Source organism: Gymnoscopelus microlampas (assembly GCF_963454915.1).
Source record: "Gymnoscopelus microlampas genome assembly, chromosome: 5".
Taxonomy (NCBI): domain Eukaryota; kingdom Metazoa; phylum Chordata; class Actinopteri; order Myctophiformes; family Myctophidae; genus Gymnoscopelus; species Gymnoscopelus microlampas.
This window is the reverse complement of record NC_139942.1, coordinates 34136724-34159552: the sequence shown is the minus strand read 5'-3', so window position 1 is coordinate 34159552 and position 22829 is coordinate 34136724. Positions and strand designations below refer to the sequence as shown.

Below are 22829 nucleotides of genomic sequence, written 5' to 3'. Positions count from 1 at the left end.
TCCCTAATCCGATTTTGTTTGGCACAAACACATTCAATCTCAAGAACTGAGTTCTACCTGAAGAATAGAGCACTTTGTACTGGTTGAACCTTTATGCTATTTCAATTGGAACAATAGGAACTTGTGGCTTAAATTATTATTACAAACACATCCCAGTTTTAGCTAAGAAAATAACCAGCAGTTTTATTTTACTCAAACAAGGAGGTATTCAAGTGACAAGGAAAAAACAAATCCACTGATTTCCATTATTGGCACAACATTATGGTTGCATTGACTCTTGTTTGAGATTTTATAAACTTATATAAATATCTCATACAGTGATCATAAAAAGGCCTACAAAAAGCCATCACCCAACAATGTCAGGTTTTTAACAGATGTTCAACCTTCCTGAATCAATATTACTAGGGGAAATGAAATACTTTTTATTGATCATGATATTGTTTATTCTTGTTTTAATGCAGAGTTAGTTGATACCATGGAATGGTTGACTTGTTTGTGTGGACCTGAGAAATGCCATGTTTATGGTTTGTACATCCCATGGAAGGTCACAGGCATGGTGGAGTCCACCTCTGCCCTGGCAATTTCGGTCAGATCCTTGGCATTGAGGATAAGCATATATCCTGGTCTCTGGGCGCCAGGGGCCACAACACAGGTCAGCAGCACACCTGTAGGTACAGTACCAACAATCTTAGAATAGACACATATTGTAATTTTCCCCTCTTAACAGTCTCTACTTATCCACTTAAACTCTATACTCTTCCTTGACCGAAATTGCCCAGGGGTCTGTACCCTCCCCTTTTCTGCACATCATTTCTTTGGTGAAAATTGCAAATCAGCTATTTTCCCAGAATGTTCATCTAGCATGATATGCCTAGAATAGCAATGCTAAGGTTCAGGTGGTTATGTATTGTATGTTTATCAATCATTCTGTTTGATCTCTGTTGTGATTGACATACCGTCATCCTCGCCGGTAGTCCCAGGATTCTGCACAAACAGGGGTTCTGAGGGGTATGAGTCTGGCTCCTGCCATACCAACGTCTCCTTGGTCTTCACATTCAGCTTGACGATCTGCACACAGGTGAGTTAAAGGTTGATGTTTGTTTTATGAGCTCAGGCTGTCCCACTGACCACTGATTGACAACTTTCTTTTAATACACTGACCCTGTCAGGGATGAAATGGTTGAGACCCAGGCCGTAGGCATACGTGTAGTTTTTCCCTGCACACATCGGATAGTTGATCTGAGGGAACTCAAAGGCTGAAAGACACACACACACACGCGCACGCGCGCGCGCACGCACACACACACACACACACACACACACACACACACACAGACACAGACACACACACACACACACACACACACACACACACACACACACACACACACACACACACACACACACACACACACAATATGAATATACTATCTATAACAAACCACTCAAGTCACCACCAAGTCCACCATTAGGATATACAGGCATGCATAGCCATTGTTAAATAGGAATCCTATTTAGGATCATCAATTATTAATAAATAATAATAATAATGTTTTTACATAACAACTTACAAATGAAAAAGGCATCTCCAGGTGCTTTACAATATTGAGGACATATGATTTGCAAACAATGTTACCTTGTCGAGGCCCAGAGAAAAGCACCTCTGGTTCCAGGAAGATGTGTCCATCAGAATGCATCACCGCTGTGGCTGTAGTGTACGGCAGGCTGACCAAGTTCTTCCCCTGCTCCTCCTGCATGACATCAATGCATAGCAAAGGAAAAGAACAATTATAACATTGATCAAAACATTATCAAGATTGCCAACCAACCACATTGGCGGGCAGGGGGGGGGGGTATTGCCATAACAACTAAAATGTAATAGAAAGGTGGGAAATTGGAGGTCACACAGATGATTTGAAAAGGCGACTCACCTTGTGGATGTCCAGGGGAATAACGTATCTGCGCACCTCTGGCTGGGGTGCCATCATGGCTGCCTTCTTTACTTCATCCCAGTTGGCTCTCAGGTTGGCCAGCCAGAGGTAGTTGTATACAAACTCAAAACTAAAAGAAAAGAAAAGAAAAGATGAACAAAAGACATTCTTCCCACATATCAGCAGCTTTCTCAAGGGAACCTGCCATGGCTAGGAAAGTCTAAACAATGACATGTCCCTCAAGTAAAAAGGTGGTTAGATAACTACCCTTTCCATCCGCAGAGGTCAACAACAATGAAGCCGTTGTCCTCATAAGTGTTGATGTGATGGAACATGCCTATGGGTGCTCCCTTGAACCTGTGATCAATGTACTCTCCAGGGTCCTTTCTGGCTATGTGGAAAAGTGTCTGTAAAATGCAGGGTAAAGCAGATACAGAGATAATATGATATAATACATTAAGAATGATGCAAAAGAAGCCAACTCTGAACTTTACATACTGCATATACAAGTATTTACCCCCTGGGCCTCATTGGACTCAAAGCAATCCATGTAGTTGGAGCCTCGGATACTCCAGGCACTCAGGAACTTCAGCAGGTTGATTTTGACTGGGGTCTCCACAAAGACAAAGTAATTCTCTGACATGCCAAAGCTGGGATTGATAAAGAGAATATAAAAACATCCACCACCCCCACAATTAGCTCATCAAACACAATAATAATGTATGCATACAATGTGCAGTAAGTTACAAATCAAACTGTTGATGCAATGTTGATGCAATAATGTATGCATACAATGTTCAGTAAGTTAAAAATCAAACTGTTGATGCAATGTTGATGCAACATGCAGTGTTCATTAAGTAAATCGTGTACCTGTGCACATAGGAAGGCTTAAACCTCTCATGACTGGGGAACTGCACCACCACCTTGGTCTTCGGGACACAGTCAGACTTGTCTGAGGACACAAAGGACAGGAGAGCTATTCAAAACAACTAGCAACTATTTGACTGGGAATATTTGTTCAAATCCAATAAAAGGATCTAGAAAAGAAAGAAAACAACCAGCAAGATGCATCATCAGACAAGAAAAGCTTGTAGAAATATTTAATCACTTTCAACCTGACACCTCTATTTTGGGCATGGGCTATTTCCACGCAACACCGTCACTGGCAGATGAAGCAAAATAGGTCTTAAGTGGTTCATATATTTTAATCAGCTTCCTACATGATGTGTGAAGAGGTTATTTTACAGCTCTTTATCACAGCTCTCCACTTACACCATTGGCCTGTTAAGACACCTTTGAATAATTTCCCTTGATAGCATAGTATCTCAATCTCCACCTTTCTGGGTGCCTGGGGTCCTGACCACATTGTAGGCCAGTGTTGCTCCTTTCCCCATGCAGTTTCCAATGTTGTACACAGTCCCATCTTTCTCAATGTGGGGGTGAGCAGTCACTCCATTGACGTTGACATAGTTCATCAAATCAACCTGCACAGAAATTAAAGGGAGTATATGTTTTTTCATTTCACCCTGTAAAATCTTGAGTATCTGATGCATATTTACAATCTCAGAGATTAATTAAAACTCAGCAGGAGCGTATCTACCATGACCACCCTGCTTTGGGGCCCAGTGTTGGCTTGTTATGGCATTGAAACTCAGGATTTGCACATAATGGTGTAACAATCTACGTACATTTCACTTGGACAAGCAGTTTGTTTAATATGCAGGGTGAGTGTCATAAATTGTGGACATTTTTACTAGTTGACACCAGTATCTGCCTGTATGAGGTATTTATATTGATGTACCTTTTTCAGTGTTGCCAATGTATCAGTGTTGACTTTGGTGATAAAGTTGGTTTCTGTTACGGCATAATAATCCTCACCAATTGGATACACATTCACCAGGCAATTGTCTGTCACTTCAACACCCTTGAAGTAAGAGAAAAACCTGCACATGGAGAAAAATATGTCACAGGTAATCACGACTAACATCATGAATGAAATCTGGGGTAGTTAAAACAAAGACATATTTAGCATGCAGAGAGTAAAGCCTCTGAGATGTAGTGGAGTAGAAGTATAAAGTATCAATTAATGGAAATACTTAAGTAAAGTACCTCAAATTGTACTTAAGTACAGTACTTGAGTAAATGCACTTTGTTACTTTCCACCACTGGCAGAATTCATTATGGGAGTTCAATTGTATTACCGGGTGGGTAAAACAGGAGGCCACCATTTCTTAGCACATAGTTCATTAGCAACAAACCTGGAGAAAATGTTTTTGCAGGGATCAGGGTAGGCAAAAGTGCCAAACTCAGTGATGACAACACGCTTCTCTGTGATGGCTCTCACGTAAGCATCTGTTTTGACAAACCTAAACGTAGCAGAAAAGGAGTCAAATTGAGGATTTACATTTCAATTCACAATTTACATTCCATCTACTCCATCTAATCGACAGAATCATGAAAAGAAATATGTCTCACTCGCTAATGCACTGAACAAGCATGTATTCTTACTTTCGGAAGTAGGTGACCTTCCCATCCACAAAATCAAATTTGTGCATCAGGGCTTGGCCATCAAAGAGGTGGTAGAAAGGTTCATCTCCAACCTCAAAGAGGCCAGGTCCTAAGCGGAGAAGACTTCCTTTCAGAAAGGAAGGGATCTTGCCTGTAGAACACCAATATAATTACATAGTATCAACAGATACAACGGTTTAAAAACAACAACAAAAACACAGATTTGTCAAAAAAAAAAAAAGATTGTCGCTTGGAATGCTCACTTAGATTATGGTAAAGCATAGGCCCAGTTATTTGGATGGGGGTTAAGTTGGTTAAAATATGAATGTGGAAACAACAATATGAAACGGCCTGAAGTGGCATTGAAGGCTGAGAGATGCTTACAAACCTGTGATTACTGCTGGTATTGGCTCAGACAGCTCCTCACATGTCTCAAAGATCTTTTTGTAATTACCAGCTGGGTGTTCAAATCTGTAAAAGACAAAAAAGAGATTTATCAATCAAACCGCCAGATATCGCTACACAGTAATATCCTCAGTGTTCATCAGAGTGTACAAATGGAACATTACGTTAGAGTAAAATGAACACAGAGGATTTTACTGTAAGTTCAAAGTCTCTCAGCACAACTAGTGGGTCTAAAAAGTTCAATATGACTTTCAATCCTCAAAGTATTCCTTAAATATTCAGCTGCTGTACATTGGGTATTCCTGTCAGTCTGGAAGCAGCAGGAAAAAGTCACTTCATCTCAACAAATATCTAAATACTAAATTATGAAGATGTCAGTCCATGTCTACTTTATTATGTGCTGTTTAATCTGAAAATATAAAATGATGGTAGGATGATTTTACGAATTTCAGCCACGTTTTACACCTGTTAACCTGTGATGTAACAATAAAGTTGAAGATGAGTTGAGTCAATGTCTTAGCGATAGCAGGCATGATGCATACGTGCAAAAAAAGTGTATTCGAAAAAGAGCAACTGTACATTGTTTATGCACTCAAATAAATTGAGAATATCTAATATATGAATATATGCAAAGGGAGATGCAGTATGTAATTCCATCAGGAATAGGTGATATTAATTGTTAACTCACCGGCTGACCATGGTTCCTTCTTGCTGTGAAAACAGACAAACACTCTAACAAGTATCCTCTGGTCACTTCTGAAATGGAAGTCTTGGCTCTCCCGGTGGATTTAGGGTTTTTATACATGCTGCCCCTCTCCCAGTAACTACACTCAGTGCCCTACACCATTCCCAGCCAATCATGTTGCACAGTGACAAGAAATCCCATTACCACACCATTTGCCAGCTGACTCATTGGCTTCCCTTTTGAAACCGGATTTGTGGCAGTGAATATTTCACACAATTAGAACTACGTCTGGTAGCGTTACAGTGTGTTGCAATAGTACATGTGATTTTTCAATAGCTTCAATTGTTTGCATTTAGCCCAGCAAGCTATACTTAACGTGCCTTACATGTGCAGAGGTACCGAATAGCACTTACACGATGTCTGGGCTTACATTAACCACTTAAACCCCAGCATCTGTATTCTGGAGAAATATTTAGCTGAAAATAGCCGATTTATAAGCTCACAACGCGTCGCAACTCATTATTTAGTATAGAGCAAAAACAGAAAAGTCACTATAGTACAGAGCCCTGATGGACTCCGATCCAGTCAACCAAGTATTGGGTTTAAGTGGTTAAACTGCATGTTATCCCCGAGATGTACCATCCATTTGTGTGGCAAGTATAGATTAACAGTTTGTATACTGTATATGTAAAATGCTTACATTCTGTCTATTAGAAACCCGGAAATAATTATGTTGTTATTTTGCGGGAAAGCACTGGCTACTATGCTTCATGTTCTAAGGCCCTTTTTATGCTTTCTGTTCCAATGTGCAGAATGACTTAAAACTTGCTGAATCCCAAAATTATTATAATTATTAAGGTTTCGAGGCCAATAGGCTCGAAGCCTTATTACATCTGTAAGAGTTCATTATTCTTCCGCCGGTTTTGCCAGTTCTGGCCTAACCGCGTGGTCACTTTTTATGAAATTCGGCAATATGGTAGAGGGCTATGCCAAACGGCGAAAACCCGAAACTCACAAACATTGGCCAAAGGGTGGCGCTGTAGCACTCAATTGAAATATGCCAACTTTGAACAGGTACAACTCATGCCCTGTTTGACCCACAGCCATGAAACTTCGATGCACACATGCGTCTCCTCATGCCTAACAACTTTCACACTCTGACTTTTGACCTCTGACCTTTAGATCTCCCACCATTTCGAATTCTATGAAAAGCAGTAAAAAAGACTCTTCCTTCGTACAGATTGAGCAATCTGTACGAAACTGTATACACATGAACTTTGGACCAATGCCGACAGACGTGAGCAAGCGGATTTTCCATAAGTGAAAACGTTAAGCTTTTATAAGCCAATGAAAATTGCAGTTTTATGACAATTATTCATTTGGCCCTAAAACATACATGCAGACTCGCATTTGTTTGACACTTTGCAATATTGTAGAAGGTCATTCCAAGTATCACTGAAACCAATCTTACTCCAATTGGTCAAAGGGGGGCGCTATAGCAATTTTTTGAAAATGCAAACTTTAAACAGGCAAAAGTCATGCCTCGTTTGGCCGACAGCCGTTAAACCTGCTTACACATGTGCCTTGACTCATGAGGAACACATGTATCACTTTGACCAGTAAGCTCTGCCCTTAGATTGTCTGCAATTTTGAGCAGTTTGAAAAACATTTAAATCCAGGATTTCTGAGCAATTTGCGTGAAAGTGTGTCATGTGTCTGAACTCCCTTTTCACTAGTTCAGGTGTGTAGGTTCAATAGCTTGATAGCTTAATCCTCTGCCTTGAAACCACAGGGTTGCTGGTTCGAATCCCACCTCAGGTAGACTTCATTATAATTGCATTGCACACAACATGACTGTATCAATGAGGAACATATCTATCACTTTGACCAGTAAGCTCCGCCCTTAGATTGTCTGCAATTTTGAGCAGTTTGAAAAACATTGAAATCCAGCATTTCTGAGCAATTTGCGTGAAAGTGTGTCATGTGTGTGAACTCCCTTTTCATCAGTTCGGGTCTGTTGGCCCAATGGCTTAATCATCTGCCTTGATACCACAGGGTCGCCGGTTCAAATCTCACCTCATGCAGACCTCAACTCAATTGCATTGCACACAACATGACTGTATCAATGAATAAACATGCAATTGTTAAATGAAACGCTTATTGAGAGTAGTTGTTTTCAATGTATGATGTACTTCATTCCCTCTTTTGTTTTGTTGGATTCTCCCTTCTCACTGACCAAGGCTGTGGATTGAATAGCTTGATCAATACAGTGTTAGTCTCATGTGCCAAAGGTCCACGGTTCAAACCCCACTCGTCACAGTTTACATTTAAATTGCATTATACAAAACATGACCCTGTTAATTCAGACATGTGCAATTTTTAAACAATACCATGAATTGCTTTTGAGAGTAGTTGTTTTTTATGTATGACATACTTTCTTGTGAAAATAGCTGATCTACAATCTCACACCTTTTTAGATAGCAACGCGTTGTGAGCTTGTAGATCGACTATTTTCACTAGTTTCCATTCCGAAATGTATTGAGCAGTTTGAAAAACATTTAAACCAAGGATTTCTGAGCAATTTGCGTGAAACTGTGTCAAATAAATGTTTGAGGCCCTTTTTCACAGGTTCAGGTGTGTTGGTTCAATAGCTTGATCGCTTAATCATCTGCCTTGAAACCAGAGGGTCGCCGGTTCGAATCCCACCTCATGTAGACTTATAATTGCATTGCACACAACATGACTGTATCAATAAATGCATGTGCAATTGTTAAAAATAACGAGAAATGTATACTTGAAAGTAGTTATTTTTAATGCATGACGTACTTCATTCGCCCTTTTGTTTTGTTTTGTTAGATTCTCCTTTCTCACTGTCTGATCCTGTGGATTCAATAGCTCCACCAGTAGAGTGTGAGGCTCATGTGCCGAAGGTCCCTGGTTCAAATCCCACTGATTACAGTTTACATTTAAATTGCATTGTACAAAACATGACCCTGTTAATTCAGACATGTGCAACTTTTAAACAATAACATGAAATGCTTGTTTGAGATTAGTTGTTTTTTTATGTACAACATACTTTCTTGTGAAAATAGCCAATCTACAATCTCACAACTTTTCAGATAGCGACACATTGTCAGCTTGTAGATCAACTATTTTCACTACTTTCCATTCCAAGAACACAAAACAAAACTTTATTGCTAAATATTTGTCAACCAGTAATCTAGAGTAGTTAGCAAAACAGAGGCTTGGTTCATAACGGACTGAAAAACCTATAGATATCAACAGACACCATCAGGGAGGCTATATTTCTAGTTCAATAAGAAGAGAGGCAGCCTGTGAATCCATAGGTCGCTGGTTTGATCCCTGTCCCCAACAATGCATTGAGGTGATCATTATTTGGAATTCTTACTTTGTTACAAACATACTCCTGGTAGCCTGTCTGTCTGTCTGTCTGTCTGTCTGTCTGTCTGTCTGCCTCTCTCTCACTCTGTCACTGTCTGTCTGCCAATCTGCCACTCTGTCACTGTCTGCCAGTCGGCCACTCTGTCACTGTCTGTCTGTCTGTCTGTCTGCCAGTCTGCCACTCTGTCACTGTCTGTCTGTCTGTCTGTCTGTCTGCCAGTCTGCCACTCTGTCACTGTCTGTCTGTCTGCCACTCTGTCACAGTCTGTCTGTCTGCCACTCTGTCACTGTCTGTCTGTCTGCCAGTCTGCCACTCTGTCACTGTCTGTCTGTCTGCCACTTTGTCACAGTCTGTCTGTCTGTCTGTCTGTCTGTCTGCCACTCTGTCACAGTCTGCCAGTCTGCCACTCTGTCACAGTCTGCCAGTCTGCCAGTCTGCCACTCTGTCACTGTCTGTCTGTCTGCCAGTCTGCCAGTCTGCCACAGTCTGTCTGTCTGCCAGTCTGCCACTCTGTCACAGTCTGCCAGTCTGCCAGTCTGCCACTCTGTCACTGTCTGTCTGTCTGCCAGTCTGCCAGTCTGCCACTCTGTCACAGTCTGTTTGTCTGCCAGTCTGCCACTCTGTCACAGTCTGCCAGTCTGCCACTCTGTCACAGTCTGCCAGTCTGCCAGTCTGTCACAGTCTGCCAGTCTGCCAGTCTGCCACTCTGTCACTGTCTGTCTGTCTGCCAGTCTGCCAGTCTGCCACAGTCTGTCTGTCTGCCAGTCTGCCACAGTCTGTCACAGTCTGCCAGTCTGCCAGTCTGTCACAGTCTGCCAGTCTGCCACTCTGTCACAGTCTGCCAGTCTGCCAGTCTGTCACAGTCTGCCAGTCTGCCACTCTGCCAGTCTGCCACTCTGCCAGTTTTCTCGAAACCGCTCATTGCTGCTTGCAGCTATATTTATTATTATTTTTGTCTGCCAAAAAGCAGACAAAAAGTGTGAAATAAAGGGTCAAATATATTTTCATTGTCTTTTGACCAACATCACAGTTTGTTGCCTCGTAGCTGTTTTGGATGGTAGTAATTGGGTGAAATGTGTCTGTTTTTCTATGGTCTGAAACCTAGACTGCCTGCAGTGGCTCCTCTCAAAGCAACTATAATCCAGGTACAGGGATAATACTCAGCATGGGCTGAACAAAGGCCATGTTGTTGTTTTTAGTCTCTTGGGAAAAAGAATCATTAGTATGGAGGTCTGTGATGGGCTAGCCAGTCCTAAAAACATACCTCATCCAATTAATGATAATACTCTTAAACACATCAGACATGTTTTGCTGCATACTAGTGCATCTTAGAGGAACAATAATTGCTTCAGATATCCTTCCGTAAGATATTAAGCTTCCATTGATTATGCAGATATACAGAAACCATAAAAAGTATTCTGAAGATGAACAACATATCATTAGAAGTAAAACAAATAAAATCCACCCACTGGTTCTCAGCTCCTTTTTTATTGCTGCTTTCAACATTTTGATGTAGACGATCCTCATCAGGAATGCAAACTTAGATGCGGATTGTATTTGTTTTACTGTTGAGCTGTCGTTTGCATTGGAATGTGTGCATGCACTTCTTTCAACCTAGCTTTAGAACCTCTGGCTTAGGCCTCAAGAGAAACCTTTTGACTCCACAAGTTGACAAAAGTAAAAATCTAATGGACTGTGTTACAACCATCCTTCATCTAATGTGGCAATAGTGTTTACAGCGCCCCCCGACCCCCCCCCCCAAGAATGAATACATTCTTGGGATCCACGTGACTCCCAAATCAGTATTCTGAATCTTGCAATCCGTTGGACTAAGAACTAAAGAGATGAAATACTATTCAACACAGGGATTGGAATAAATCCATCACTTACCCACTTTCTCTGGTGAAGCCAGCTTCTGAGCCAAACCAAAATAGATCTATTATAACACGTAATAATGACGTGAAAGTTATGCAGGCGTGTAATAATGACGTGAAAGTTATGCAGGCAGAACGTTGCTCCCTTGTGATTGTGTTAAAAGGAAAGGAGAGCAGACATAGGAAACAATTCCAGCAACAGTCCAACAAGTGAACTTAATTCTGTTGTATATGCCCATATTGCCGATTGTACATGGCACTTATGCCTTTATCATTGTAGTATCTTAGAATAAGCATATAGTCTAGAAATACTTGAGATGAACACACATAAGGACTCACATGGCCTGATTTGAACCACACAAAGAACAGACCTAGAGACACTCATCCCCCGCAGGATGTCACACACAGAAATCTCTGATGGTTAATGAGTAACAGTCATTTAAACAGCACATGGTCCTTGAACTTACATACATGTATCCATACATAATATCATATATCATTATACACTAATATACCAGTACCCATATTGTGATGCATTCACATTACAATATAACCATGCATACAGTATTATTAATGAAGGCCTAATAAACATAGTCCATTGATTACTCTGGTCAACCTTAAAACTGATACTAGTTGGCCTAGACATTCCCGATTAGTTACAGAAACCTTAAACCCTTTCATAGGAGATAAGGGCCCATTCTCTTAGGAGGTCCAGATGTCCAGTATTAAGGGGACATCTTACCTTAGCTGACCACTATATTGTTTTAACCAACTCACACAATGGACTTACACACACACACACACACACACACACACACACACACACACACACACACACACACACACACACACACACACACCAAACTACCTAATTTAGCACATACACATTTACACACATAGTCTCAGCATTTGTAACACACACACACACACACACACACACACACACACACACACACACACACACACACACACACACACACACCTACGTGCACACTGAAGTACATCCATACATGCCCATACCCACAGGACACACACAGTTAAGGCATCTGGATCAGAACACATACACCTCGTGCACAAACCTATAGAAAACAGCATGCATGTGCATACACACTGGGTATAAATATCCACCCTGAGTTGAGTTCTTTCTCTTTCTTTCCTGCTGAAAGCTGCCATGTCCTGTCCTATGTAACCATGTAAGTAATTCTCTTCTCTCCTTAATAAAATCAACTGAGGAGAAGGAATGCCTGGACTCTTTAATTCTCCTTAAACAAGGGCAAATAGTCCCACAGATTAATGCACTTTACCACATTATCTACTAATGGCTATGCAACCCTGGCCAGTGGCCAGTCAAAAGTGCAGATGGCCAGGCCAGACACACACACACACACACACACACACGCACACGCACACGCACACAGAGAGAGAGAGAGAGAGAAAAAATCGTGAGATTACAGATATAGAGTTGGTAAATGACCACCAATCACCTATTTTAACCAGGTTTGGATGAATTGTGGATTGAGACTTGCGTCGTGTTGTTGTGCCTGTCGCTCAGCAGTGACCCCTCCTGGTCATGTCCTGTGTGATTCCATAGCTCGACGGGATGGATCGTGCTGTGATGGCTGTGATAGGCTAGTTGGACGTTGCCAACCAATCACAGTGTGACCGTCCCTGCGTACTATGGGGTCTAGGCTCTCTACCTCCTCTGCAAAGTTGAAAGTGCATCCGCCAGTGTTGCCATGTCTGCATATGCGACTTGTATTCGCTTGTAGATGTTGGTAGTTGCGGGTTGCGGTTTTTTTTCATGTCAAGGACTCCCAAAGTAATATGAATTTGTCCGCGGACCCCGATCTGAAAATATTTTGTTCCAGGCACCCTCATTCGAGATTTGTGTTGGAATCACGTTTCATGAGGGAAGGAAGTTGGAACTGAACCTGAATTGTTTTTTTTATTATATTGTTTATTTCTGTATGTAGGAAAAATAAAAGGGCATGCGTACTGTATTTACTATAACTGCCCAACGACTACCTATGCTGAATAACAATCATTACAAAAAAAGGAATCACGTTTCAAAAATATTCCACATTTTGCACTTTTTTCAAATACTTTTTTTTTGTTTAAATAGCAGATCTAACAGCGCACAACGCTTCGCATTGCGACGCGTTGTGAGCTTGTATATCTGCTATTTTCAAATAGCTGACGTAGATTGCAATTTTCAAAATAGCTGACGTCTAACAGGTTAAAGAAGTGTGACCCAGTCGCTTCTTCTTTTGGGCTTGTTTTTCCTCCCAAAATCTGGCAACACTGGCATGCGCTTGGTTGACAGAGACAGACAGTTACAACATGGCGGCGGAACTCAACATCCTGTAGGCGAAAAGCAGCGAACTATTGACTCTTTACTCGAGTCAAGTTGCTGTAATCCATCTGGCTTGGTGTTAGCCGTTATTGTGAGTTGTTAGTCGTATTGTTTTGGTTATATTCTAGTCGCGAAAATGAGTTACTCCACCAAGGTAGTTCAGGTAACCAACGTGTCCCCCAGCACCACATCGGAGCAGATGAGGACGCTGTTCGGATTCCTGGGAACGATCGACGAGCTCAAGTTGTTTCCTCCAGAGTAAGTAGTGGATGCTTTAATGGTGTCTCGTTGCCTTTTCATCTCTACGGTGTGATTATAATGTATTTGGTCCGTCTCTCTCAATGCATGGACAGTCTCTAGACCTGAGGGGTCTTTAACAGTGGGTCCGGGACCCCTAGGGGGTCCTCAGAGTAACTACAGGGGCCCCGTCAAATCTTTGTGTGATGATGGGGAACATTAGCCGAAAAATAGCGCGAGGCGTTGTGAGCTTGAGATCGGCTACTTTTTTGGAGAGTTGGTGTAGAGGGGAAAAGAGCCGACCAAGTACAGAGCCAACGGCCAAGTTGACAAAATAGTGAGGCTGTAATTTAAAGATTAACTGTCTGAAAATACACATTAACATGAATCCAAAATATCAATAGAAAAGATCATGTCTAACGAGTCTATGAAGCTATCCATGAAACCTATGAAAAAGTTGAATCTGCAACACAGTAGTGGGGGTCCCTGAATCTGCAACACAGTAGTGGGGGTCCCTGTTTCATCTGTCTCTCTGATAAGGGGTCCTGACTCCTTGGCCTGATCTAGACTAACCCTGCAGCAGGCTAGCCAGAATGGCAGCTAAACAGCTAACGTTACTGTCAGCCAAGGCCCGCCTGGCGGCCCCGTTGAACTTTACTCCACTTTGTGTGAAGTTCCATGTCTGACCTGAAGAACTCGGTTCTCCCGCATAGGAGACTAAACTTCTACCGCTCCGCCAGGACGGAATCCACGCTTGTATCGGGAAGATATTGCCCTATGGGCTTCAGGCAGAACTACCTGAAGTAGCCTTGGATCAAGAGTCAAGTATATATATATGTATGTGTGTGTGTGTGTGTGTGTGTGTGTGTGTGTGTGTGTGTATGTGTGTGTGTGTATATATATATATATATATATATATATATATATATATATATATATATATATATATATATATATATATATATATATTTATTCGATACATTCAATACGAAAGTAAAAGTCAGAGGTGTCTGACTCCTACCCACCAGTGCCTACATTTCTCAGTAGAAGAGTAGAGAGACCACCTCCAGACCACTGCAGTTATGCTTGTCATTATATTGTAATCATCAGCACACTAGATTGGTTAGAAAAACGTTCGATTCATTAAAATAAGTTCCGGAATGCAGCTTTAACATGCAACAAACTTTTTGTTAGTTTTTTATTTTCAACAACCTGTATAAAAGACTGAACCTACCCTGGCCATCTCTATGTAGCAAACAAAGGCTTATGATATAACAATACAAGGAAATTATATAGGTGCATAATGGCTTTAATTAAGGGGTGTAATTGATGCTTCCCATAGAACTTAGGTCTTAAGTTTATGCTAATCATAAGAGCTTATTTTCTGCATAATAATTAATGGCATCATATGGCATTTCATTTTTGATATCGTAATTTCCTGTTTTAAAACACTTAAGCCCTATTTTATACGTATTTATAATGGCAAAACTAGCTGCTCTACAACAACAACAACAACAACAAAAAATATTGTAACGTTTTGTGACCTGAGCTGGAGTCCAACCCTGGCCTCCATCTCGGCAGACCGGCAGGTAACATGCAACGCCAAGAGAGCTAGCTCCCTTGGAGTAGCAAGTTACGGCCCGGTCTTTTGTGGGGTCGCTACAATATATACAGTGATATTTGATTTGTACATATCGCCCAGCCCTGTAATAAAACACACGTCTATGGTTATGATGGCTATTTGTATATTAAGCTTGGTGTAATGTTCTCTTTTCCCTAATAGTGATTCACAGATGCCAGTGACATCACGGGTCTGCTTCGTGAAGTTCCAGGAGCCAGAGTCCGTGGGTGTGTCTCAACATTTGACCAACACCGTCTTTGTGGACAGAGCACTGATTGTTGTCCCGTTTGCCGAAGGTTTGTGTTCTAATTATCCTCATATATGAGTGTCCATTTCAGATCGAAAACGCCGCCATTCTGGGATAGTGAGGCATCATTGAACAACTAAACACGTTTTTAAAAGAAATTGGAATAGTTCACCTTTGGTTTGAATGGATGACTGGATTCACTTTTGAACTTGCAGCATGAGGTTATTTAGATAATCTTATGAATGCCACCAAAGAAACCCCCTTTTTCTTCTGTATATTTTTTTGTCCATAGTATAGCCATTATTATGAATCCAAAACCATGGACGAGGCATTCAAAGCAGATCTTCCAACTCAGATTCTTGGTATACTGTGGTTGGGTGGCACCACCCATAAAGTAGTAACTCCAGCAGGAATATAAAAATCAAGCTGTTAGATGCCACCTCTGTTTGTGAGGCATTTAAGAGGCACAGTATACCAACATCTGCTTCAGAGGTGTAGGACGCTGTGGGCACTGCAGAGACACTTCAAAAAGAAGGAATAAAGTTGTGTAAACACTTTAACCATGCTTTTTATTTTCTCCCCCGTATCACACTGTTCTCTGTTAAACTTCTCTCTGTTATTTGTGTGTTTGTGTGTGCGCGTGTGTGTGTGACTTTTGTAGTGGAGAAGGCAAAAAGCAGCCCCCTCGTTGATGGCTGAAAGTGGTCCTCTGCCTGCCAACAGGGGATTGTAGACATTTGCAAAGGCCAGCAAGCATTCAAGCCCCATCCCTCTCTCTTTTGTCATCTATTCTTTCTCTGCCTTGTCTTCCTTTCTCTCTCATTTTCCCTTTCTAGGTACTGTAGTTGATTGTATGAAATAGCTTGAGCATCAAAGGCATAGTCTAATTAGGGGTCAGTCTGCAGCATTTGCACCATCCTTAGTTGCTTTATTGATGGCCAAATGTTGTTCCCTGAGAACAAACAATGTAAATTATGGGCCACAGCATTAATGTAAAAAGCACTTCAGCAAACTGGGTGCTGATATACTGAGCTGTAACTGTAGGCATGTAATATTGCTCAGGTTAAACTTAACTGGTAAGGGTGCTGATATACTGAGCTGTAACTGTAGGCATGTTCTATTGCTCAGGTTCAACTTAACTGGTAAGAGAAGTATACAGTGAGTGCTCAGCTGTCGTATACTGCTCACAAAAAAAAGAAAGGTAGTGTGTGGGAGTGGGGCTGAGGGTTAGCACGCGTGACAATCTAGAATTTATTTCAACCCTGCTAAAAGTAATTACTTACTCCCTTCTGCTTGTCGTACATTCTTCGGCGTTGATTTTTCTGCATCTTGTCGTCAGTTGTGTTACATGCCCACCCGACATGACACAATATTGGTGCAATACTCTCTCTTTAACAGTGGTCTTTTTTTGTTGTTGTGTTTTACAGTTCTTTTTCATGGCTCAGCCACTCCTGTATACCAGCCCTGCTGAAAATGCCACCCAACAGTTTTGTCTCCTGCAGCCAAATTCTCTCTCCAGTGTGCCCTTTAAAAAAAAAAAAGTTTAACATGTCATTGTTGTGAATGTGTCTGTATTTAGGCTGTATGTGTCTTATTATGAAGGATAATTGTTTTGTTTTTTAAGAATTATTTATGTTGAGGTGTTAATATTTCTATTGCATTTGGGACTGTTTTTGTATATGAAATACAGTGCAAATTAAGGTAATTGGACAATTTATGAAATTGGTCAGTTCCTGTTAACGTTAATATTTCTATTGCATTTGGGACTGTTTTTGTATATAAAATACAGTGCAAATTAAGGTAATTGGACAATTTATCAAATTGGTTAGTTCATGCATAGGATAGGTAAATTGACGCAGTCACAGGTAAGAATAATAGGTTATTGCACAGAACACAAGATTATTAACCCAGATTTTTCTATTTATCGTTTGGTCTAATTATCGCTATATCCTATGCTATTTGTGTTATGGGTTAGTAAATTGACAGCCTGTAAAGTATTCTTGCCAAATCCCTGAAATTCTCTCTTGTGTTGTGTATCTCGATTTTTCTCTGTGTGCTTTTAGTAGCGAAGCCGCCAACGTGAGTCGCTTGTTTCAGTAAACATCTATATGAAAATTGAGGGCACACCCAACTGGAGAAGCCGCTGTGCTTGCTAACGTTTGGTTCATGACTTAAAAAACATGTTCAGGTGATATATTCTTGGCAGTGTTCATTGGAGTAGTGTGATATTTTCCAGCAATAGTTATGCCACTGCAATGATTAAATGAATTAAGGGAATTCTCAGATCTAGAAGGTAATAACCATGTTGAGATGATACATTAATAAAAAAAAAATGGTGCCATGTGAAGTTTTTCTTTTTTCTTCTTTTCTTTTACAATGTCTCTCCTCTGTAGTTGATGTTTAAGTGAACATTGTCTTCTTGACCTAATATAGCCGTTTGTTTTCCCATAGGCTCTATTCCAGATGAGGCTAAAGCTTTGTCACTGTTGGCGCCAGCAAATGCTGTTGCAGGAGCTATGCCAGGAGGGGGACTACTTCCAACACCCAATCCAATGCAAAATGCACAGGTATGAGTTCAGCTTTCCTCTCTGCAAATGTTTGGATTTCTACTTGGCATAAATTAATGTTGCGTGGTGTCCATGTGCTAATGAAGTATGCCATGTTTGAGAAACTTTATTAGTTATAATTTGTTTTAACAGAACAAATATTGAATGTGGTGGTGAGCATGAAATTGACACTCACACTTACTATGGAAATGTAAAACTAAAACTGTGCTACTAGGCAGTGTTGACACCACACTGTGACACATTTCAGCTCATGGATAGATACTCATTCCATGTGCTCAAACTCTTAAGAATCTGGGTTCTTTTGTCCCCCCCCTTCTCCCCCAGATGGGAGGAAATCCTTTTGGAGTTCCCGGTATGGATGCTATGGCTGCATTTGGATTCCCAGGAATGGGACCCAATATGAATCAGCAGGTAGGAGATATTGTTTGGCGTATTAGTATTCCAAAACCTCCACAGTTCAATGCATTCTTGAACTAAATTAATTTATTAAAAGCAAAAGTACCATCTGACCTTCTCTTCACATCTCCTTGCAGGCGGCTGATCAGTTTTTTAAGTTCATGACAGATCCAAAGTAAGTAGCTGTAAAGGAATGGTTGAATACATCTTCAATGGTTTATGTGCCATCTTTTGCACTGATTTACCCTTTGAGATTATGTCTGTACTAGAGGTTTCACATCTAGTAGCCTGCAATATAGGCTGTGTACTATTAAGCGAGACACACACACACACACCCAGTCACTGCGTAGGGGACTGAGGGTGGGCAGTACTATTCCAAACAGAGAGGAAGGGAGTTTATAATAAAGGTAGTAGCCTTAATTACCGCTTTGCAACGGAAAAAGTAACAACACACACACACACACACACACACACACACACACACACACGCCGTTGTAATGATGCGTTTGCAAAGAAATGAGAAGCAGATTAACAAACACACAGACACACGATAGTACTGTGTACTATTGTCTGGTGGAATAGAGAGGGGCACGCAGACACACACATGATTATGTCTTTGCAAAGAAATTAGAAAGGCAAACACACACGCACGCGCACAGCCTTGAAAGAACAAAGCTGTGCTTAAGCGCATCACTGTGTGTGCAAAAGGGCAGTGATGTCCGTTTCAGGTGGAGAGTGGTGCGCTACTGAGCGAAAATATTATTTGCACTGAGAACCGCCTCTTTACAGGAAGTCGAACCACAAGGCGATTGTATTAATATAGAGATAAGAAGTTTGTCCTAGATAGAAAATGTGGAAGTCCTACCGTTCTACATTGACATACCAGTGGTAATTGTAAAGTTAACACTGGTGACTGGACTATCCTTCCATGATTGGATTAGTGATTCATGTTTTCTCCTTCAGACTGAATCAGATGGCTATGGGCATGAGCATGAACCAAGGCATGAAGCCTGACTCCAATAGAGAGATTGAAGAGGCCATGAAAAGAGTCAGGGAGGCCCAGTCGCTGATCTCAGCTGCCATCGACCCACCAGGAAGTGAGTGGCCAGTGTTTTTCCCATAATGTGATGCAATGTAAAAGGCTTTTTTTATATACTAGAGGTTCACCTACGTCGCACCCCTGATATGTCCATATATGGAGATCTCTGTATCTGTCAGTCCTTGTCCTTTGTATGCCCATATATGGAGATCCCTGATGTCATCAGTATATGCCCATATATGGGCATGCCCCCTTTTGTGCCCATATATGGAGCTGACTAATTTGATTGCGCCTGATGCCATGATGACATATTGAGATTAGACAACACATGCCATATTTGGGCATAGCTGCGTTGGGAACACCTTATATGGTTATGGCTGAGTCATGTGACATGAGGTCCGTCGGCCGGCCCTCCCTTAATTCAATTTTAATTTAGGATGTAATGTAAATTCCACAATTAAAAATATTTGTGCTAACAAATGTACATTTTTTGTTGGCGATTCCAGAAGATAAGGAGACCAAAAAGAAGCACTCCCGATCCAGGTCAAGGTCCAGAAAGAGGAGGTCCCATTCAAAACACAGGTAACCATCTCTACTGTTAACCACTTACAAGACAAGCTGGGGGAAAAAAGCTTTACAATTGTGTGTTTTTATATCAAAAGTCCAATCTTGAGTGTAGCAGAGGTGTTCAGTGCCTAATACCTCTCCCAGGCTGGCCTAGGGGGATTCCCTCTTGGGCTCGTGGCTAAGATGTTTGGCTTTAGTGTCCCTGCCTAGGCGGGAGACTTGGGTTTGAATCTTGGGTGTTACATTTGCGCACATGTACACGCACCATATACATTTTCATCAGGATGGGGGACTGTTATTTTAGCGCTTATTACACCGAAAATGTGTACAGTTTGATGTCTTGCTGTCTTCAAGAGCACAAGACATCAGCCAGTGCTAGCAACGTTAGCATCTAGAGCCAGTGACGGCTAGCACGACACCCTAGTCTTGTTAGTAATAAAGGGAAAACTGACCAAATGGAAAACTGAAGAGTACCACAGAGAAGTAACTGCATTTGTGGTGAAAGCACTACAGAGACTGTTAACATCAAACAAGCAAACTACACTAAAGCTTGTATATAAACGGATGCACACGCTCTCTGTTGTGTTGACACGTAGCTGCATACGTCGTTGCAAATACGTAGCTTTTGTTTGCAATAATGAACGGTAATTAGTGCGATTAGGAACTGATAATGTTCAATTGTTCCATTTGAAATATAATATCAAATTCAATGAACTTGATTCAGCACTGCCCTGTTTTTTCTTTTACTTTTGTTGACCGACATGACATCCAGGTGAGTCATGATACTCATCAATGCACAAAACCAGAGCTCAAAGCTGGGTAAAAGACACACACCTGCAGGGCATGTGGAGATTAGAGGTTCTGTGTGTTCGATGCTTTCCCCACTATGACCCACACAACTCTTGTTGTACATGTAATATCATGTTAGCTAGTCTTTAAGCTATACTTTGTCATACGACGAATAGCGCACTCTATAACCTCACAAGGCATCACATGTAGATCTGCTATTTTCGACATCCTTGAATAGGGACGGCAGGATGAAAGTGGTTGCAGTTGTGACGTGATTCACGTGAAGCTTTGTATGCAGCGAGACCGAAGACAGAGCGAGAGGATTATCTTTTGTTTGTGAATTTCAGGCGATCCAGGAGCCGGTCGAAGCGTCGTTCGGTCTCCAGGAGCAGGCGTCGCACCACCAGCCCACGCAGAGGAAGGAGGTCCCCTGACAGAGGCTGGAAATCTCAAAGCAGGTCCAGGTTTGTAACAGCGTTATTTCAATGTATTGCTTTTACTACTTACACCCTATACTTAGTTGTTTGCTGAAAATAGGCAAGCTCACAACGTATTGTGACACATTGTGCATCATTGCAGACCTTATGTATACGCCAAAAAACAAATCCCAGCCCAGAAAAGGGACAATAGGGTGTGGACATGTGGTTGAGGTGACAACATATGATTTTGGCTGTTCCACGACCGTAATCAACGTGAGGCCATTATAATTTATGACAGCTACCAACACATGAAAATAAAGGGAAGGTCATTTATTTGTGTTGCTACCTTTACTGGGGAAAAAAAGCATGGGCTAGTCTACGTGCAGACATTTTCATGAAAAATTACATTAATGATTGTTATGTTGTTATTCACAGAAAGAAATCTAAAACGCCACCTAAAAGCTACAGCACAACCAGGAGGTCCCGGAGTGTGAGTCGGTGAGTACAAGTACTAAGCTTATTGTGCAGTCTGAAACAATACAGTTCATGAAATGCAGCTTTATTTGTCCTGGAACTTCACTGATAGTACTGCTATGGTTTATACTCTTTTAAAAAAAATGCTGCTATTCAATAGAGGAAGACGCAGAAAAAGTCGCAGCCCCAGCAGGTCCCCTAAGAAGTCCCCCAAAAGGAAAATCTCCAGGTCTCCTTCTCCACGGAGGTTGGTTTCATATTATTCACTGTCTCCACGTTGACATCACAACATAGTTAAAGTGAAGGGAATTTAATTTATGACTGTTTCTCCTCATCACACATCCAGACATAAGAAAGACAAGAAGAGGGACAAGGAAAGGGACAAGGACCGCCGGAGTGACAAAGGCCGCATCCGCGAGGAGCGTGAACGCTCCGTTAGCAAAAAGAAGAGAAGCAAAGACAAAGACCACGAGCAGGAGCAGGAGCAGGACAGGACATCTGATGGAGAGAAAGGAGATGTAAAGGTAGGCTCCTAGCAATGATACCTGTTTTTTCAGTATATTCTCCCCATAGTGCACCACAAAGCTAGCTGTAAACCACACCACTACATTATGTACCTGGGGAAACGTACATTCTGTATTGGTGTCTTAACAGGTCACGAGAGATTACGATGAGGAGGAGCAAGGCTACGATAGCGACAAGGAACGGTTGGTGGACAGGAAGGATTCTGATGACTCGGCCGCGTCTCCTCATTCGGTAGAGGGTGACAGTAATGGCACAGAACGGCAGGCAAAGGTCAATGGAGCTGATGACCATCAGGATGATCAGGACGACATGGATGTCAGCGACTGAGTACATATCTGTTCTATCTCTGCCACACTGTATAGCCTCCACACAGATCCCTCCATTTTGATTGTGAACATTACGTTATTGGGTTTTTTCTTTTATCATTTGATAAAAACTCTCAAATGTGAAGTGTTTGAAACTTATTGCTTTTTCCACGTAGCCTTGGCTGTCCTTTTGTATTTGTGTAAGGCCGAATCTTCAGTTCACCGGATATTGACACTTAATCGTATAGTTCTGTACATTGCTTTAAAGCAGTAGTCATTTTTACTGCTTTGTAAATTTAATCTACTACTGTACAACTGGATGTAAGTTTGCCATTTGCTTTGCTTTTATTACTTGAGCTTGTTACGTCTGAGTATTGTGGTACTGCAACCACTTTCCCTACTTACAACATAGATGCTAGATATGCTATCTGAACTTGGAATGTTCTGTGATTTCCTTTTGTACAATAAAACCTAGAAATTACAC

General features: G+C 41.4%; 2 protein-coding genes across 2 annotated transcripts; one reads left to right on the top strand and one right to left on the bottom strand.

Annotated features, from left to right (window-relative positions):
* Positions 1–519: 519 nt before the first annotated feature.
* On the bottom strand, positions 520–5543 carry LOC311045051 (retinoid isomerohydrolase-like; the record flags this gene model as incomplete). The annotated part of the gene is made up of 14 exons (XM_084056863.1): positions 520–665; positions 957–1068; positions 1162–1256; positions 1637–1751; positions 1932–2061; positions 2199–2338; positions 2449–2581; positions 2802–2883; positions 3268–3415; positions 3733–3874; positions 4190–4297; positions 4440–4590; positions 4828–4910; positions 5533–5543. The coding sequence occupies 14 exons, from the start codon at positions 5541–5543 to the stop codon at positions 520–522; spliced, it is 1596 nt and encodes a 531-aa protein (XP_083912989.1).
* Positions 5544–13121: 7578 nt separating this feature from the next.
* On the top strand, positions 13122–22828 carry LOC311046425 (uncharacterized protein). Its single transcript, XM_084058717.1, has 12 exons — positions 13122–13417; positions 15180–15313; positions 17716–17831; positions 18156–18242; positions 18365–18402; positions 19191–19324; positions 19773–19848; positions 20970–21086; positions 21477–21539; positions 21676–21762; positions 21862–22039; positions 22170–22828. The coding sequence occupies exons 1-12, from the start codon at positions 13296–13298 to the stop codon at positions 22365–22367; spliced, it is 1350 nt and encodes a 449-aa protein (XP_083914843.1). The 5' UTR covers positions 13122–13295; the 3' UTR covers positions 22368–22828.
* The last annotated feature ends 1 nt before the right edge of the window (position 22829 follows it).

Coding starts and splice junctions, on each gene's coding strand:
- LOC311046425 (XM_084058717.1), top strand. CDS start 13,296: ATGAGTTACTCCACCAAGGTAGTTCAGGTAACCAACGTGTCCCCCAGC. Junction 13,418..15,179: donor CTCAAGTTGTTTCCTCCAGA/GTAAGTAGTGGA, acceptor TTTCCCTAATAG/TGATTCACAGATGCCAGTGA. Junction 22,040..22,169: donor GAGAGAAAGGAGATGTAAAG/GTAGGCTCCTAG, acceptor GTGTCTTAACAG/GTCACGAGAGATTACGATGA.